Source organism: Bos grunniens, chromosome 21 (assembly GCF_055505025.1).
Source record: "Bos grunniens cultivar Pamir isolate PY7600 chromosome 21, Bosgru_T2T1.0, whole genome shotgun sequence".
Taxonomy (NCBI): domain Eukaryota; kingdom Metazoa; phylum Chordata; class Mammalia; order Artiodactyla; family Bovidae; genus Bos; species Bos grunniens.
In genome coordinates, this window is record NC_141185.1 from 39,392,545 (window position 1) to 39,412,788 (window position 20,244).

Consider the following 20,244-nt stretch of genomic DNA (forward strand, 5'->3'; position numbering starts at 1 on the left):
TCCTAGTGCCCTCCGCACCGCCACTTCATACCTCCGAGGCCGTGGGCATCCGCTCTCACTAGCCTGCTCGAGGCTGCCTGTGCCCGGGCGGTCCGACCGCTGAACTCGCTTCGGCTACCTCTCCAGCCCCTTCCCGTCATGAGAAGCGCTCTCCCTCTGGTCCTTTTCTCACTGGTTGCCCTTTGCGGGCGAGGTGAGTTCTTTTCGGGGAAGGAGGGAGGGGCGACTGAGTCTGGCATAGCCGGGCTGAACTGGCTATAGGTGGGAGGGAAGGGGGGGTGCTTATCACCCGGGGGAGTGGCCCGAGATGGTCCCCGACGAGTGGGGGCGTGGGCGGGGCTAAGCCCACTCTCCAGCAGTAGGGGAGGGGCAGGATGAATGGGTCTGCGAGTTTGGGGTGGGGACCGCGTGTCCTCTGCGTGGCCACCAGGGCCACCCTCCGAATCGAGCGCCTTTGGGCTGGGTAGCGGGGCTGAGTGGACAGGAAGGTGTGCTCAACCCCAGCGCTATTGTAGAGACAGCGAAATTTAGCTTGGGGTGGGGAGGTGGGGTGGTACTCAACTTGCCAATCCAGGTGTGTTTGGGGGTGGATCTCCTAGGAAACACACTTCGTTGGCACCTCTGGCTCTGGTCACCCACCCCCTAGGGGCTGGCCGTCGGGACAGCCAGCTTGGCTGAGTGCAGGGCTGGTGAAGTTGGGCCTGCCACTCAGGAACCTGCAGCCTCTACCTCGAAGGGAAGCCCAGTCAGCCCTGCCCAAGCAGAGTCAGGTATGGTGAGGATTGCCTGCTCTGGGCCTCAGTCTCCCCATCTGTGTTCCAAGGACTCTCAGTTCCTACCCTCCAGCCCAGGCTTATCTTTCCGGCTCTAGTCAGCCCACTAGAGGACCAGGGCTGTATCTTTCTTGGACAGAGACATACCAGGGGGTGATGGAAGAGGATGGGGGGCCATGCAATTTCCTACTGGGAAGTGGAGCTCTCCCCAGAGATGATGTCTGCACTCCATGTGTGTGTCCTGGCTCTGTCACCACTTGCTCACTGACCCTCTCTGGGCCTCGGTTTCCCTGTCTGTTCTATGGGTATGATATGCCCTGACTACATACTTGGGGACTCGTGTGTCAGTTGCTGCTGCTGCTGCTAAGTCACTTCAGTTGGGTCCAACTCTGTGCGACTCCATAGACGGCAGCCCACCAGGCTCCCCCATCCCTGGGATTCTCCAGGCAAGAATGGGTTGCCATTTCCTTCTCCAATGCATGAAAGCGAAAAGTGAAAGTGAAGTTGCTCAGTCGTGTCCGACTCTTAGCGACCCCATGGACTGCAGCCCACCAGCCTCCTCCGTCCATGGGATTTTCCAGGCAAGAGTACTGGAGTGGGGTGCCATCGCCTTCTCCGGTGTGTCAGTTGCAGTGTTTCTGAAATATGGTCCTAGGGCCACCTGCATCAGAAACACCCAGTACACATCCCTGGGCCCCATCCTAGGCTCACAGGGTCAGAATTTCTGGAAATGGAGCCCAGGAATCTGCATTTATACAAGCATCCTGGTGATTCTTACACATGATTGGAGAAGCTACTGGTAATATATCATGAGCTCTTTGTAAAAGCTAAAACCCTCAACTTTTGGGGGAAAAAATCCGTAGCTGCCTTTTAATAAATGCAAATCTCTTGTTCACTTTCTCTGTTAAGGACAAACATCCTCAACTGAAAATCATTCTGCCTTTCAGATGCCCACTTGCCAAGATTCCATAAAAGTGACCCTTCACTTTCTGTGGTTTGTGGAAAGAAGAAAGTGTTAGCGACCCATGGACTGTAGACTGCTAGGATCCTCTGTCCATGGGATTCTCCAGGCAAGCTTACTGGAGTGGGTTGCCATTCCCTTCTCCAGGGGCTCTTCCTGACCCAGGGATGGAACCTGGGTCTCCTGCACTGCAGGCAGATTCTTTACCATCTGAGCCACCAGGGAAGCCCCAATAGCTGTGGGGCTCATATTACAAACCAATAGCTATTGCCTTTCCGTTTTTCCAATATAGCTTTTATGATAAGCTCTGCTTTTTCAAACTGTTCACACACTCACCCAGTTTAGAATTCCAGCCATGGCTTCCTCGCAGACTGTCACCCCTCTCAGACTATTAACACCTGCAGAGAAGGCCTAGGAAGACAAGGCGCTGGACCGAGGCAGGTGGGGCCCACTCCTCCTCAGAATCACTGGGTCATGACTGACCCCTAGTGGTGGCCTCTTTGTGTATCTCTGCTGGCCTCAGGGTTCCAAGGTGACCCACCCCCTCACTGTGTCTGTGAAGCTTTCACCTCTTCTGGGCCACCCCTATCATCTGGGAGTGAGAGGCCTGTTCCTTGTCTTTTAAACCTGGCAGGCCTCACAGGCATAAAGCAGCAGATTGAAAAGCCTAAACATGTATTGTTTGAAGCCCCCCTCACCTTTGCTGCCCCCCTCCCGCCCCGCCCTCTGCACGTACACAAGTACAAATGCAGGCACAGGCATGAGTACACACTCGGCCCTGGACCCCTGCATGGCTTCCGCAGGGACAGGCTCCTTAAGGGTGTGATAGAAGACCCAGGGGTTGGGGATTGGCGTGGGAGCGAGGCTCTACCTGAAAGAGCTTCCTAAACCTGGCTCTGCCTCTGACTTGCTGGGGTTCCTTGAGTAAGTTCCTCCCCCTCTTTGGTCTCAGTTTCCCCAGATAAGAAATAGAGAGTGGGATAAGTGGTCTAAGGTTTTTGGAACCGCTTTCTCTGGAACCCACAGTTGGTCCTCAAAATGGGAAGGGGTCCCTGGGGGCCAAATGAATGCCTGAGAGAAAGGACAGCCCCAAAGGTGAGCAATCTGAGCCTCCCAGGGGGCTCAGAGCTGGAACACGGGCTCCCACAGCCTGCAGAGCAGCCCTGGCCTCTTAGATACCCAGGTAAACCAGCCTCCTGGGGCTGCAGAGATGTGGGATCCAGCCCTTCAGGGGTGGGGGCCAGGAGCTACAGATTCTGACCTGAGCTGTCCCAGACATGCCAGATGGACCTGGGCAAGTCATACCCTGCTGAAATGGTGTGTCAACTTGGGGGGCTACAGACTGGCTTCCAGCAGCTGGCCTCTGGGAGGGGGTCCAGGGTGTGAGAGGCAGAGCTCAGAATGTAGGCCAGGCATCCACAGGACCCTCTGGGCAGCCTGGAGCAGTTTGGGGGAGGGAGAGTGGGCAGCAGGTGCGCCGGGAGCATCTTTCACAGGCAGTAAATATTGCATCTGCTCCAGATAGGCAACGAGTTGGAAAGTGTGTGGAGCAGGCAGGGTGGTAGCTGCCCTCCGTGGCCTTGCATCCAGCCCAGCTCCCACCCAGGAGTCCACCTCAGACTTGCTCTGTCGGGCAGTTCACACTCAGGGTCCTCTGGCCACATCCAGAGATGTAATCCCAGGGCGGGGCCTGCTGAGCTAGCAGACCCACCCCCACCTCCTCAGCCTTCCTTATTCCCTCATCCTTTCCCCCTCTTTCTTGCTGCCCCACTATTTCCTCTGTACACCCTCATCTCTTCCCTTATCCCTGGGATCTCCCTCTCAGGTGTTCTTGACCTTCCTTGGAGGGTCCTTCTTTCCAAGGCCCTTTCCCCACCTACCCCTAACTGAAGTCACCAGAATGAACATGATGGAGTTCCTGAACCTCACCTTCACTTCCAGACGTGTGAGGGAGACAGGACAAAGGCACAGATGCCACGTGGCAAGAGATCTGGGGTGTGAGAAAGGGGAGCTCTGGGGCTGTGAGCGTTCAGTGGGGCTCACGACCACATCAGGCTCCTTGCAGGAGGCTGCCTTTGCTGGGTCTCAAATATGGTTGAGCCTAGACCCCTCCTTTAAGCTCCAGACCAGGAGCCAACTGCCAGTTGGACCCCTTCATTTGGTATTTCAAAGACACTTTGCTCTCTGTAGGGCAGAGTCTGAGCCCAGGAAACTGCCCCCTGGGCCAGGCCTTTTCTCTTTTAGTGAAAGCATCACCATCTCCCCAGCTCTGAACACAAATTCACGTTTGAGTAATGTCTCTCCTCCACTACACGGGAGGCTCTCTGAGGGCAGGAGCCATTTCTGGGTCTTTGCTGGCTGTTATACCAGCACATAACGCAGTGCCTGGCATAAGAAAGACACTCAGATATTTGACGGCTGGTGGCTATTCTGGCTGAAGAGTACACTGGAAGACTTAGAAGTGAGACAGTGAAGGGCACATGGGGAAATGAAAACAGTATATATGGGTGAAATATAGAGCACCTAGGCACAGAGGTGGAGAGGTAAGGAAAGATCAGGTTGAGGAAGTGATGCTGGTGCCAGGAGCAAAGGACTCTGGATGCCAAGCTGAAACATGTGATGTGAACTCTGCCTACAGCTCTGAGAGGTTATGGGCAGGGATGGCATCTGATCCAGTAGCTGTAGGAAGACCACTCTGGCACTGATGGGACATGGCAGCAGGGGCAGAGTTAGGGAGGGAAGACCAGCAAAGAGGTCTCCCTGGAAGAGCCCGGGGGCAGGGTGGTGATCCAGGATCAGGGCTGGAGGGATGGAGAGAGGAGGACGGACTGAGTGACTTGGAAAGTAGAAAAGACAGAACTGGGTGGCCACTTGGATGAACCAAGAGAGGGGTCAGAAATAGATGCCCAGGTGCCATTCACTGTCAGAGTGGACAGAAGGAGGAAGATGTAGGGCAAGGGGGGAGAGAGCTGAGCTCTGTCTTAGACAGATATAATTGCAAGACCCCAAGGAGAGGCAATGGCACCCCACTCCAGTACTCTTGCCTGGAAAATCCCATGGATGGAGGAGCCTGGTGGGCTGCAGTCCATGGGGTCGCTAAGAGTTGGACCCGACTCAGCGACTTCACTTTCACTTTTCACTTTCATGCATTGGAGAAGGAAATGGCAGCCCACTCCAGTGTTCTTGCCTGGAGAATCCCGGGGACGGGGGAGCCTGGTGGGCTGCCGTCTATGGGGTCGCACAGAGTCGGACCCAACTGAAGTGACTTAGCAGTAGCAGCAAGGCGAGGCAGGCCTGGCAGCATCTTAGCTGCTCCGACCGGCCCTGAGGGCACCTGTGTTCCCTGGCCTTTGCAGCTTTCCCTTTCCTTGCCATCAGTTGGATGAGGATCCTGCAGATCTGACTGTGTGCTTTCCCAGGGGACTGCCGTGTGGCCAATGCAGAGGAGAAGCTCATGGACGACCTTCTGAACAAAACCCGCTACAACAACTTGATCCGCCCAGCCACCAGCTCCTCCCAGCTCATCTCCATCCAGCTGCAGCTCTCCCTGGCCCAGCTCATCAGCGTGGTAGGTACTGGGGGCAGACGTGCCCCAAGGTTATTCATCTGATCTTTTTCTGTGTGTGAAAATTAAGGAATTTGCCTAAACTTTGAGACCCCTGACTCGGCCTCTAAGTTACTATTTTTCTTTCCCAAACTGCCGTCTGTGTCTTTGCGCTTGCTCTTTTCTTTGCTATGAGGTCTTGCCCACTTTGTGCACTCTGTTCCACACTTTGGAGCCGCCTGCACATCCATGACCCCGATACCAATTACAGTGCTTTGGCTTCAAGCATAGTTGGATGATCAACAAAGCATCCAACTATGAGTGGCTAAAACAATAAGGACATCTGTTATATCGCATAACAGGAGAGCAGGCCAGTCGTTTCAGTGTTGTCGTTAAATGTTTCAATTAATGCAGTAATTCAGTGATGTCAGGATTCTAGGTTGTTGGCAATGATGTCAGGACTGTTATTCTCTTGTTTTCTGCGCCGCACCCCCCCCGACCCCCACCTTGATCATAAGATGGTGGCCATGGTTCCAAACATAAAATCTTCACATGACAATGTCTGTGGCAGGAAATGGCAAATCTTTTTTTGGGTACCTTTTTGAGTATGAGGAAGACTTTCCCAGAAACCTCCCCACCTCTGGGCATCCCAGTGGCCAGGGCTGCAGCTCATGCCTAAGCTTTCACTGATTGTTGGCTGGAGGAATGGAATTACCACGGTTAGCTAAGACTTAAATAATATGAGGTGGGACTTGCCTGGTGGTCCAGTGGCTAAGACTCCGTGCTCCCAATGCAGGGGGCCTGAGTTCCATCCCAGGACAGGGAACTAGATCCTGCATGCTGCAACTAAAGATCTCGCATGTTGCAATGAAGACGAAGATCCTGCGTGATGAAACTAAGATCCGGCACAGCTAAATATATAATAAAGTATGTGGCGAGGAGGCCAGAGAAGGGCCCATGAAGTTCATGAGTATGCAGTATCTAACAAAGTCATAGTTTTATTAACAAAGAAGTTATAAGGGTGGAATGACCACTGAGCAGGCAGCCAACAGGCCTGCCACAGACAGATGGGCCTCCAACATGGCCATAAGCATCTCCTCCTTTTATCCTATCATCTCCCCTCTCTGTTGAACAGATGACCGCACATATCCCCTACCTATCGAGGGGAAATAGGAATCAGGGTACAGAAACTGATGGCTACAGAGGCCCAGGTGTAGGGCCAGGGCCAGAGTCAGCTGCTGCCTTGATCTAGCCAACTGGGTGAGGGTCTGGATAAATGAGGGTAGTCACTGTGGGTATGGAAATGAAGAATGGATTGTAGAGTCCACAAGTAGGGTTGTCATGTGTAGGTGCGGAACCTGGGTAGGGGTGCTGAGGTACAAGGAGCTCCCTCTCTCCCCTCTACTGTCTCTGACTTGGGGGTGCCTGAGAAAACCATGGCCCATTGTTAATCTTCCCTGTGGCCCTTTCCACATCCCCATGCACAGGTTTGGAACCCTGCCTCTGAAAGCGGCTCTGAGAGGAGCATTCACATGGGGAGTGTGTGGGGTACTGTGTCCAAGCAAGGGGAAGGAGCCGGCCAAGATGGCTGAACCTCCTCTGGTCCAGCGACTGCCTTCTTATCCCCAGCCTCTCTCCCTAGCCCAGTCGGGCCCCACAAAGCCAGCCCCTCCAACCTATAGCCCTGGCAAAGGCTTTGGCCAAATTACTGGCTGGCTTCCTCCCCTGGGAGGAAGCACAGCTCCCAAATGGGGGAGGGGTGAAAAGCCTGTGCGCTCTGCCCATCTCCTCTCCGCAGGCCAACTGGAAGGAATAAGCGCTTCCGGCCAGGCCACTCCCAGGCTGATGTCTGAGTGTTATTGTCCAGCCAAGGGCTTTTTGCTTAATGGGGTGAGCCCAGCTGCTGCCCTAGTGAGGAAAGACAGGCAGGCAACTCTTGCCATGCTTCCAGGGTCAGGCTGCCCCTCCCAGATCTACTCTGTGGGATAACAGAAGTTACCAGAAAGAGGAGGGCACACAGCCTCCAGCTCCCACACCTGTGAGCCATCATAATCCTGAAAGCTGTGTATGGAACAGATGTGAGGTTTGGGGGCTTACTTTCCCTACTCTATTTCAGGGTTTGGTTTTCGAGAAGGGAGGATTAGGGCATAAACAGCTTAAAGATGGAAGTTTCTAGGGCGCAAACAGGGAGTTTGTGCCATGCGAAGGCCCGCAGGCCTTCAGAGATTGCACTCTGGGAATGCTGGGGCTGTCTTTGGGAAGGCAGCTGCTGGGGAAGTAGAGAGGACTAAGACGTGGGACTAAAGAAGAAGAGGCCTTTCTGAGTGATAGCATTGTTCTACCTTGAAAGGAGATGGGCTACCTGGATAATGCATTGTTAAAACTGATCAAATTGTACCTCTTAAGACCTATGCCTTTCACAGTATGTAAATTGTACCTCCACTTAAAAATAATTTTTAAGGCAGATGAAGGTTTTCAGCTTCCATTATTGATAGAGTTGCTTGTTGCAGATTAACTTTCTCACAAGAATATTTAGAAAAGCCAGACAAAAATGCCTGTCCTCCCCACAGTTAGTTTGAAGGTCTTGGAGAACTTCTAGGTCTAGGATTTGAGGGACCAGGACCCAGGAGGTGGCCCTGACAGTCTCTGGTGCTTTCCCCCTCATTTGATGATTGGTAAACACTGGGCTGGAGAAGGCAATGGCACCCCACTCCAGTACTCTTGCCTGGAAAATCCCATGGACGGAGGAGCCTGGTGGGCTGCAGTCCATGGAGTCACTAAGAGTCAGACACGACTGAGCGACTTCACTTTCACTTTTCACTTTCCACTTTCATGCTTTGGAGAAGGAAATGGCAACCCACTCCAGTGTTCTTGCCTGGAGAATCCCAGGGATGGGGGACCCTGGTGGGCTGCTGTCTATGGGGTCGCACAGAGCCGGACACGACTGAAGCGACTTAGCAGCAGCAGCAGCAAACACTGGGCCAAGAGGCAGGGAGCTGAATCCAAAGTGGTGGCTAAGAGGTTGGGAAGCCTAGCTGAATCATTGCCACTCTTGCAGGGCTGAGATGACACAAATTGGAATTGGAGCCCCACCAAGGAGATGGGGCCTTGGTGAGAACCTTGAAAGGACCATCCCTAAGAATCAAAAGGAGTCAAGCACAGACCAGCCCTCACAAAAACTAAACCCTGCTTTGAGCCAGCTCAGTCACAGACAATGAAAATGATTTGCCCTCCCTCTGACTGCCTGCCATAAAGCCAAAGTTGGTCCTCCCTGGAGGCGGATAAAGTCAGATAAAAACCTACTAAGAAAGCAATAAGACAAGATGAAATAAGAAAAGAAAAAACAGATAAAAGAAGGGAAATACACACAGATGATTCAGATATTGAAGTCATCATACATAGACTTTAAAATAACTTGCATTATGATGGTAAAAATTGTGTTATATGTATTTTATCACTACTAAAAATAAACAAAATAAATTTCCTTAAAAAGGAAATAACATGCATTAATATGTGTAGGAAACTTAAAGTGATAGAGAATTTAAAATGTATTAGATGGGTTTAATAGAAGATTGGTCATAGCAGAAGAGAAAATAAACAGCAAGAAAGGTCAATCGAAAATATCTAGACAAATGATAGAAAAAAGGAAGGAAAACATGGAAATGAAGATGATATGGAATGTGATAAAAATGTCGGGTCTCACATGTGCATCTAGAGTTCCTGAAAGAGTGCATATCAAAATAAGACAGAAGCAATATTTGAAGTGATACTGAGAATTTTCCAAAACTGACTAAAGATATTAAGATACAGGTGCAAGAGGCTCTATGAACTCTATGTGGGAGAAATACAAAGAAAATCTTACCGAGGTACATCATAGACGAACTCCTGCCACCAAAGACAAAGACAATCTTAAAAGCAGTCAGGAAGAAACAAGTCAGAAGGAACAATAAAACCAACAGCTGAAATGGAAGCCAAAAAATTAAATGACAGTTTTTCAATGCTGTAAGAAAAACCTGCAAACCTAGATGTATGCAACCAGTAAAAAAAAAAAATTAAAACTGAAGGTTAAATAAAGATGTTTTCAGACAAAAAGAGAGAGAGAATTTAATAAAAGAAGACTCAATACCAAAAGATGTTCTTCAACCATAAGGAAAAATGATCCCAGATGGAAATACAGAAATGTAGGAAAGAATGAAGCATAACAGAAAGGGTAAATATATGGGTGAGTTTGAACTGATATTGACAGTATAAAACAAAAAATATATCATGCAAGATTTTTATTATATGTAGAATTAAATACATAACAATAGCCCCAAAGTAAGGAGGGTGTGGGAGAAAGCAATGGCACCCCACTCCAGTACTCTTGCCTGGAAAATCCCATGGATGGAGTAGCCTGGTGGGCTGCAGTCCATGGGGTCGTGAAGAGTCAGACATGACTGAGCGACTTCACTTTCACTTTTCACTTTTCACTTTCATGCATTGGAGAAGGAAATGGCAACCCACTCCAGTGTTCTTGCCTGGAGAATCCCAGGGACGGGGGAGCCTGGTGGGCGGCCGTCTATGGGGTCGCACAGAGTCAGACACGACTGAAGCGACTTAGCAGCAGCAGCAGCAGCAGAAGGAGGGTGTAGACGAAATGTTCTAAAGTTCTTGCCTTGTTCTAGAAGTGATAAAAGTACTAATTTATATTAGGTGCTAAAAGGTTAGGATTATGCATCTTGCAGTCTCCAGAGTAACTACTAAAAGAAGAGTCACATTAATAAGGGGAGAAATGGATAATAAAATATCCGTTTTATTTAATTTTTTTAAATTTTGTTTATTTTATTTAATCCAAAATAAGGCAAGAAAAGAGAGAAAGGGAATAAACAGAAAACAGGTAGATGGTAGGTTTAAACCCAAATATATCAGTAACTACACTAAATGTAAATGGTCTAAATACTCTAATTAAAACAAGACATTTGAGGGAAAAAGACAACTGACATGCATCTTCTCTCTCCTCTTTCCGTCTACCCTTCAAGAGCCTAGAATGTGGGTATAATGGCTGCAGCTGCAGTGGTCATTGTGGACCATGCATATGAGGACCACATTCTAGGTGTGGAAGAGAAGAAATCTGGAAGGTCCCTATTGACTTTGTAGAGCATAACTGCCATATTATGTTGGAGATACTTCAGGTTTGGTTTCAGACCGCCACAATATAGTGAATATTAAGTCACGTGATTTTTTTGGTTTCCCAGTACATATAAAAGGTATGTTTACACTATGCTGTATTAAGTGTGCAATAGTATTAAGCGCTAACCATCGTCTGAGTTGTAATTTTTTTGTAGTAGTAACATCAAAGATCATTGATCACAGATCACCAGAACAAATATAATAATGAAAAAGTTTTAAATGTTGCAATAATTACCAAAATGTGACATAGACACACAAAGTGAGCAACTGCGGTTGGAAAAACTGTCAATAAGATGCTCCACACAGAGTTGCCACAAACCTTGAATTCAGAAAAGATGCAGTATCTATGAAGCAAGAGATGATAGTGGCAGAGGAGATGGGCAGATCAGATCAGATCAGATCAGTCGCTCAGTCGTGTCCAACTCTTTGCGACCCCATGAATCACAGCTCGCCAGTCCTCCCTGTCCATCACCAACTCCCAGAGTTCACCCAGACTCACGTCCATCGAGTCACTGATGCCATCCAGCCATCTCATCCTCTGTCGTCCCCTTCTCCTCTTGCCCTCAATCCCTCCCAGCATCAGGGTCTTTTCCAATGACTCAACTCTTTGCATGAGGTGGCCAAAGTACTGGAGTTTCAGCTTTAGCATCATTCCTTCCAAAGAAATCCCAGGGCTGATCTCAAGCATGCAAATCTGAGACTTGTGTAGGGTCCCCAACCCCCCGGGCTGGCACTGTGGCCTGTTAGGAACTGGGCTGAACAGCAGGTGAATGGTGAGCGAGCGATCAAAGCTTCATCCATATTTACAGCTGTTCCCCATCATTCCCATGACCACCTGAGCTGTGCCTCAGGTCAGATCAGCAGGAGCATTAGATTCTCAGAGGAGCACAAATCCTAACCCTAAAGTCAAGGTGGAATATCCTGAGATTGCCACAAAATAGAAATAAAGTGCACGAATAATGTAATGTTCTTGATCATCCTGAAACCTCCCCCCCGCCCCCACCACCTCAGTCCATGGAAAAATTGTCTTCCACAAAACTGGTCCTTGGTGCCAAAATGGTTGGGAACCTGTTGATCTACAGGACTTACTGATGAATCAGAGAGCCAGGGATCAGGGACACCTGCCAGGTTTACTGGCTTGTGGAATTGTATGGCTGGGGTGCCATTCACTGAGATGGCAATGCCAGTGGAAGCCCAGGTCTGGGTGAAGATAAGGAGCTCTGTCTCAGGGACGCTGGTTATGAAATACCTCTGAGCCTTTTGCAGATGTTAGGTCAGCGGTTGGTCACATGGCCCTGAAGCTCACAGCCTTTTGCTTGATAAAGTGGGATCTGTTCACCTCCTACTTGGTGAACTGATAGCTGCATTTCCCTCCCCAGAATGAGCGAGAACAGATCATGACCACCAACATCTGGCTGAAACAGGTAAGTGCCCTGCAGGGTCCCCAGCCCAAGGAGACGTTTTCTCCAGGGCTGCCCCTTGGCAGCGAGGGACCTACAAGTGACCGGGCCTTGCCTGTCTGCTCAGGAATGGACAGACTACCGCCTGGCCTGGAACAGCTCTCGCTATGAGGGTGTGAACATCCTGAGGATCCCCGCAAATCGCGTCTGGCTGCCTGACATCGTGCTTTACAACAAGTAAGTGAAAGGTTTGGCCACGGTGGTGAGGGCCAAGCCTGGGGGTCCTCCAGTCCTGGGCTTCACCCAGACCTCCCAGCTGTCATGCTACAAGAGGAATTAGAGAAGCACAGAGCCAGCACCCTCAGTTACAGAGAGGAATTGGAGACCAAGAGATGGGAAGGATCTTAGGACTCAGGCACTGCTAGCACCAGGGCCAGCCTTCTGACCCCGAGTCCAGGGCTCTTTCTGTCCTCCATACCATCTTTTTGACTGTCAGTTGCACTGACTTGATATGCATATATATTTCTTTGTCTGTGTAGCACTGACTTGATATGCATACATATTTCAGGTAGGTGGAGGGGGCTAACAGACTTCCCAGGTCATAGTTGTACTAGCAAAAGCATGAAATGATTATGAGTAGGTGGTGTAAAAACAGAAAGACCAGACTTCAAATCTTAGAGGTACTGCTTACTAGTTTTCTGAACTTGAAGACAGCTGACTTCTCTGAACCTTGGTTTTCCCGTCTGTAAAATGGGGACAATAATATTAATAATACCTACTTCATTGGACCATTGTGAGCCTTAAATGAGCTCATCTACATAAAGCCTTTAAGCTGCTTCATGGAAGGGTCTCTCTCTGCTGTGCAATTGCCAATTAAAGCAGGCCTTTCCACTGAGAGCATGGGGGGTTGGAAGAGTGACTAGTGAGAAATAATCCCACAGGGCTCTTTGGCCAGTTCTAAGAACAGCCGGACGTCATCTATGGGTTTCATGATGTTCTCCTCCGTGCCTTGCCCCTGCCCCCAGCGCCGACGGGACCTACGAGGTGTCTCTCTATACCAACGTGGTGGTCCGCTCCAATGGCAGTGTCATGTGGCTGCCCCCTGCCATCTGCAAGAGCGCCTGCAAGATCGAGGTGAAGCACTTCCCCTTCGACCAGCAGAACTGCTCCCTCAAGTTCCGCTCCTGGACATACGACCACACGGAGATTGACATGGTCCTCAAGATGCCCTCGGCCAGCATGGATGACTTCACCCCCAGTGGCGAATGGGACATAGTCGCCCTCCCTGGGCGAAGGACAGTGAACCCACAGGACCCCAGTTATGTGGACGTGACTTATGACTTCATCATCAAGCGCAAGCCGCTCTTCTATACCATCAACCTCATCATCCCCTGCGTGCTTATCACCTCCCTGGCCATCCTCGTCTTCTACCTGCCGTCCGACTGTGGCGAGAAGATGACGCTGTGCATCTCCGTGCTGCTGGCGCTCACCGTCTTCCTGCTGCTCATCTCCAAGATTGTGCCGCCCACCTCCCTCAACGTGCCGCTCATCGGCAAGTACCTCATGTTCACCATGGTGCTGGTCACCTTCTCCATCGTCACCAGCGTCTGCGTGCTCAACGTGCACCACCGCTCACCTAGCACGCACACCATGGCACCCTGGGTCAAGCGCTGCTTCCTACACAAGCTCCCCACCTTCCTCTTCATGAAGCGTCCCGACAGCAGCCCCTCTAGGGCCCCCCAGTCCAGCCTGACTCGCCTGACCAAGTCTGAGGCTACCACCACCACCACCTTGGCCATGGGCCCCACCAGCTCGTCCAATCTCTATGGGAACTCCATGTACTTTGTGAACCCTGGCTTGGCAGCTCCCAAGTCTCCAGTGGCCTCAGACTCAGCGGGTATCCCCAGAGATTTCCGGCTGAGGTCTTCTGGGAGGTTCAGGCAGGATGTGCAGGAGGCTTTAGAGGGCGTCAGCTTCATTGCCCAGCACATGAAGAGTGATGATCTGGACCAGAGTGTAAGTTGCTAGCCCAGCCCCCAACACCCGCCCAACGGAAGAGCTTCGGACTCTGCAGTCAGTTTCCCATTTCCTGAAGTTAATTCAGGAGACAAAGGCTCTCAGATTCTTTGCTTGAATAAGAAATCCAAGAGTAAAATGAGTTTTATTTTAGTTTTGTGCATCCAGGGAGAGGAAGGAAGTACCAATGATCCTTTTTAGTTTGTTTTGGGTTCCCCAAAAGCAGAGCTCTACATAAGGACCTACGCAGAGGTAGTTTTTTTTTTCTGAGAAGTGATCCCACGAAGCACATTAAGAAGTGGAGAAAGTGAGACAGGGAAAGGAGGATTGCCAGTGTGGGTATCAGTGAGCAGAATGCTGCTATGGGGTCTGGGGCATCAGAGACTCCCTGCAGAAGTGTGGGAGCATGCCTCAGAATCATCCCCTGGGAGAGAAAAGGGCATTTGCCCATCACTCCCATCCCCCACTGCTCGAGTAGCCCTGGGGCACGAACTCCCCTGCACTTCCTGGTGACACCAGCTGGCTGTGGAGCAAGCAGCTTTGGTGCGGGAGGAAGCCCGGGGGCAGAGCAGAGAGGAGAAGCAGGCAGGAAGTGGGAGGCTGTCCGTGGGCTGGAAAATGATTTTGCAGCCTTTAAGGACACAGGTGGGCCAGGGCACCCAGGATCTCCACTCCCATGCTTGTCAGGCTTGCGAAGAAGCCACGCAAACATTTATAGCTTTTAGGAGGGTAGAGCTATCCATTCAAATATTATTGCTACCGGGGTAATAAATTATCAACTTGGATGACTACAATTACAGATTGCCAAAAAAGAGGTTAAGCTTACTTTCATAGGACAGAGCAATGAGTTCTAGAGCTCAGGCATCTCAATCGATTCCACTGAACAAGTAATGCTTCAGAGAACAATTTTATGACAGCTAAACACAGAATGTAATGGTAACAATTAGAAATTTTCCAAACCCGGCAGGAGAACAAGTTTCAGAGTCTTGTGAATGTTCGCATCTTAACACCTTATCGGATAAGATTCTTTGAACAGATTTTTTTTTTTAACACAACATGCAGCTTCCCCGGGGAAAAAGAGGGCATCTCCATGTTCTTACCTTCCTGCAATTCCTTTTCACCAGCCTTATTCTCAAGGGACGGTTCCGGGATTCCATTAGTTAGTGCCAAGAGAAAAGAACAGGGTGGAAAAGCTCCAAAATTACCCTGTGAGAAAGCTTTGCTAACAAGCGGAATATAGGACACAAGCTCTTCTCCACCCTTGTCCTGGGAGTGTGGTCCTTGGACCAGCTGCACCAGCCTGGCCTGGGAGCTGGTTAGAGAGCCTGCGTCTCAACTGCCTGCCCCCAGTCTTCCCACCGCCACCCTAGACCTGGTGGCTCAGCAGCTGCATTTTCACCAGATCCCCAGTGGATCCCTAGGCTCAGTCCAGTTTGAGAATCACAAAGCTCTACAGAATGATCAGATTTCACTTTCTAAAAAGTAGATTGAATTACGCTCGCTTTAGTTCAGAACCATTCAGTAGCTCAGTTCAGTTCAGTTCAGTCGCTCAGTCGTGTCCGACTCTTTTCGACCCCATGAATCGCAGCACGCCAGGCCTCCCTGTCCATCACCACCTCCTGGAGTTCACTTAAACTCACGTCCATCGAGTTGGTGATGCCATCCAGCCATCTCATCTTCTGTCGTCCCCTTCTCCTGCCCCCAATCCCTCCCAGCATCAGGGTTTTTTCCAATGAGTCAACTCTTCGCATGAGGTGGCCAAAGTACTGGAGATTCAGCTTCAGCATCAATCCTTCCAAAGAACACCCAGGGCTGAACTCCTCTAGGATGGACTGGTTGGATCTCCTTGCAGTCCAAGGGACTCTCAAGAGTCTTCTTCAACACCACAGTTCAAAAGCATCAATTCTTCAGCGCTCAGCCTTCTTCACAGTCCAACTCTTACATCCATACATGACCACAGGAAAAACCATAGCCTTGACTAGATGGACCTTTGTTGGCAAAGTAATGTCTCTGCTTTTGAATATGCTATCTAGGTTGGTCATAACTTTCCTTCCAAGGAGTAAGCGTCTTTTAATTTCATGGCTGCAGTCACCATCTGCAGTGACTTTGGAGCCCCAAAAAATAGTCTGACACTGTTTCCACTGTTTCCCCATCTATTTCCCATGAAGTGATGGGACCAGATGCCATGATCTTCGTTTTCTGAATGTTGAGCTTTAAGCCGACTTTTTCACTCTCCTCTTTCACTTTCATCAAGAGGCTTTTTAGTCCCTCTTCACTTTCTGCCATAAGGGTGGTGTCATCTGCATATCTGAGGTTATTGATATTTCTCCCGGCAATCTTGATTCCAGCTTGTGCTTCTTCCAGCCCAGAGTTTCTCATGATGTACTCTGCATATAAGTTAAATAAGCAGGGTGACAATATACAGCCTTGATGTACTCCTTTTCCTATTTGGAACCAGTCTGTTGTTCCATGTCCAGTTCTAACTGTTGCTTCCTGACCTGCCTACAGGTTTCTCAAGAGGCAGGTCAGGTGGTCTGGTATTCCCATCGCTTTCAGAATTTTCCACAGTTTATTGTGATCCACACAGTCAAAGGCTTTGGCATAGTTAATAAAGCAGAAATAGATGTTTTTCTGGAACTCTCTTGCTTTTTCCATGATCCAGCAGATGTTGGCAATTTGATCTCTGGTTCCTCTGCCTTTTCTAAAACCAACTTGAACATCTGGAAGTTCATGTTTCATGTATTGCTGAAGACTGGCTTGGAGAATTTTGAGCATTACTTTACTAGCGTGTGAGATGAGTGCAATTGTGCGGTAGTTTGAGCATTCTTTGGCATTGCCTTTCTTTGGGACTGGAATGAAACTGACCTATTTCCTGTGGCCCCTGCTGAGTTTTCCAAATTTGCTGGCACATTGAGTGTAGCACTTTCACAGCATCATCTTTCAGGATTTGAAATAGCTTAACTGGAATTCCATCACCTCCACTAGCTTTGTTCATAGTGATGCTTTCTAAGGCCCACTTGATTTCACATTCCAGGATGTCTGGCTCTAGGTGAGTGATCAGTAGCTGAGCATCACCTAATTCATTGACTCCCAAATGTTCATATGCAGCCTGGGGCCCTGCTGGCTAATTAGGAACCACTTGGGCAACTTTTCAAAATACAGCTTTTGGGGCCACCTGTTCTGTCCAAGGGCCACATTTTTAACCAGATCCCTGCCAGTTCCTGTGCAGACGCAGGGTAAGAAGCTATTTTCCTGCACCCTTGGCTGAGCCGGACCCCTACCCTGAGCTCTCTCTTCTAAAGGTCTCACCACTCTCTAGCCCTTCCTGTAGACCTCCTCCAGTTTCTAACTCAATTAATTAAAAGCATCTTGTGGGAAGGAGCCAGGCATGACCCACGGTTACCATAATATAGTGGCCTGTGTTCGTTGAGCTCCAACCACACATCAGGCGCTCTGCCAGGACCTGACAGACGTTACTGCTAACTCTCCCAGGAACCTATGATGTGGCATTTACTCAAACTCCCATTTTACAATAGAGAAAACTAGGTCCAGAGAGGCTCACTGACTTGCCCAAGGTCACACAGCTGGCATGGAGCAGAGCCCAGCTCCACACTCAGATCTTTCTGATGTCATTAACATTTCTTGCCCTTCCCAGTGCCTTACCCTGAACTGACACATGGTGGCCTTATTTGTTGATCAACTTTCTCGTGCCTAGCTGGAGAAAAGAGGCTTTCTTTCCTTCCAGAGCGTGCTCGCTTGCCCCTAAGCCAGCCCGGGCTGCTTCTCATCTTCAGCACTGTCACCCTCCCTGGTGATTAACGGGTCACTATAAATAGTGCAGAAATATAAAAAGAGGGGGAGAGGCATGTACACACACACAGAGTCGTTGGCAGTTAGGGCTGTCAAAAAGAAACCCAAGAGCCCCATGTGAAGAGTGTGAGGTTTCTGCAGCGGTTGTGTTTGGCTGGGGGTGTGGGACTGGTTGACCAGCTGTCGTCCTGGAGGGTAGATGCCCACTGCTGACCAGGGCTCTGAAAAATTGGGTCACTGACACCAGCCTGCCCATTGCTGCCCGAATTTCCAGCTCCAGAGCCTCTGCTGAATTTTGCTGATCCAGCCACTCTCCACCAGAGCAAGTTCACATTCAGAAGGATCCAGACAGGCTGGGCTGTGAAAGCGGAGGTGGGGGAGGAAGACCAGGAGGCTGGGGCTCTCTGGGGGCATCTCTCCCAGGCCAGGGAGGCAGGCACATCTGCAGTGGCACCTCAGGAGGCCAGCCAGGTTCTTGCCAATCCTTTATCCCACAGCTGACTCTGAGAAGAACCACATGGAGCATAGGGGTGGGGTCGGGGAGCTGGGGGAAGGGCAGCAGAGTGGAAGAGAGAAACCTAGATGATGTAGAAGAGTGGGTCTTGATTAGAGAACTAGCAGACAATCTGCTGTTAACGGAATTGAGCAAATTAAACAGCAGGATTTCCAGCTGTCCTGCAGGCCCCACTGCCCAGCCCCCACTCAGCTCGGTGTACCCCAAGTCTTCCTTTGGGTGAAGCCAGCTCAGATAGGGGGCTTGGGGTAGAAATGAGAGCAGGGGCCTTGTGATCCTCAGGTCCTGCCCCGCTTATGTGTAATCAAGTTTGGTTTTGAATCGCATATGTGGCATCAATAACCCCTTCCTCCTAACCTTTGTGTACAGCCCAGCTCCCAGTGGCTCCGTGATGCCATGGAGGAGGGGTGGATTGAGATAGGGGTGTGTAGGGGTGGGCTGAGGACCCGAGAGGCACACAGGTTCCCGGCTGAAAGACCGGCCCCAGACTCAGAACTTGCCCTCCAAGTACTAAGTGGCCTGCAGGGTCCCTGGCCAGAGAGTGGGGCCCCGACTCAGGGGGAAGAGGGAAAACAGGACCCCCCTCACTCGCGCCTGTAACCGGCCCCTCTGTCTGCCCACAGGTCATCGAGGACTGGAAGTACGTGGCCATGGTGGTGGACCGGCTGTTCCTGTGGGTGTTCGTGGTGGTGTGTGTGCTCGGCACTGTGGGGCTCTTCCTACCTCCCCTTTTCCAGACTCACACGCCTTCTGAAGAACCCTAGGCTGCCCGTGTGTCTGAGGCCCCCAGGGTGTGGGCTGAGATGCTGTGAGGGCCAGGTGGGCAGTGTGCCACTTCCTTCTGGGTCACGGCAGATGAGGCCCTAAAGAAATGAGTCTATCAGCCATCAGCCCCATCCAACAGCCATAGCCATGGAGGGAGGCGGGAGAGGGGGCACGGCAAGGCTGAGGGGCCTGGACTGTCCTCTCTGAAGGCCTTGGGAAACCCCCAGCAGGAAGGTCTTTGGACACCTTAATTCTGGCCTGTCTTCCTTCCCCAGCAGACAATGCAGATAAAGATGAGCATAACACTGTCATCCAAGGTGCCACCAGGCATCTTACCTGCATCCCAGCCTACCTCTCACTCCATCTCTCTCCACTGCACCTGTCCACGAGGTCCACTGGCTTCTTTTAGTCCCTCACGTGCTTCAGTATCTTCCCAGCTTAGAGCCCCTGCCTTTGCTGTACGTTCTACCAATATCTGCTTCTCTGGATGCCTCGAAAGCTCTCCAAACGGCTGCATCATTCAGGACTCTGCTCCACCCCATCATTTGTCCAAGGTCACCTCCCCCAGAGGCCTCCCTCAGCCCTTCATTCCAAAGCATTCTCCCCCACACCCGTGTTACCACACCACCTTCCTCCAGTGCTCCTCGGCACCCAAGGCTCTCATTAGAGCGTTTATTGTCCACCTCTCACCCACTAGAGTGTGAACTCCATGAGAGCGGGGACCTAGACCTTTGTGTTCACTGCGATATCCCCACAGGACAGAGCTCAGCACACAGTAGGGGCTCAATAAATGTTTGTTGAATGAATACAAGGCTCCTATTCCTCCTTCCTGCACCCTCCTCTGAGCATTTCTGCAGTTCCCCACCTGAAAGGAATGGCTGTCTCCTCCACGCTCCCCAGCCCTGGTCACGTTGTTTTTCATCCTGCCTGGGTCAAGTGTGTCTCCTTCACTGATGCTCTGATTGGCTTCCCCCACATATTATCTTTTGCACAGTGCCTGGCATGTAGTAGGCACTCGAAATATTTGTGGAATGGAGGAGGAGCTTTTTTAAAAAAATCTATTTTAAAAACTGTACAATAAAACTGACTTTTATGTACTGTTCTGTTAATTTTAACACATGTATAGATTCATGTCTGGTGGTTCAGATGGTAAAGAATCTACCTGCAATGCAGGAGACCAGGGTTCAATCCCTGAGTCAGAAAGATCCCCTTGAGAAGGAAATGACTACCCACCCCAGTATTCTTGCCTGGAGAATTCCATGGACAGAGGAGCCTGGCAAGCTACAGTCCAT

At 50.4% G+C, this 20,244-nt stretch overlaps 1 protein-coding gene across 1 annotated transcript; it reads left to right on the forward strand.

The window, feature by feature from the left end:
• The first annotated feature begins 59 nt into the window (after window positions 1–59).
• Window positions 60–19,758, forward strand: CHRNB4 (cholinergic receptor nicotinic beta 4 subunit). The gene is made up of 6 exons (XM_086364012.1): window positions 60–193; window positions 5,154–5,302; window positions 11,827–11,871; window positions 11,975–12,084; window positions 12,873–13,863; window positions 18,811–19,758. Exons 1-6 carry the CDS (start codon window positions 139–141, stop codon window positions 18,949–18,951), a joined length of 1,491 nt encoding a protein of 496 aa, XP_086220138.1. The 5' UTR covers window positions 60–138; the 3' UTR covers window positions 18,952–19,758.
• Window positions 19,759–20,244: the final 486 nt, after the last annotated feature.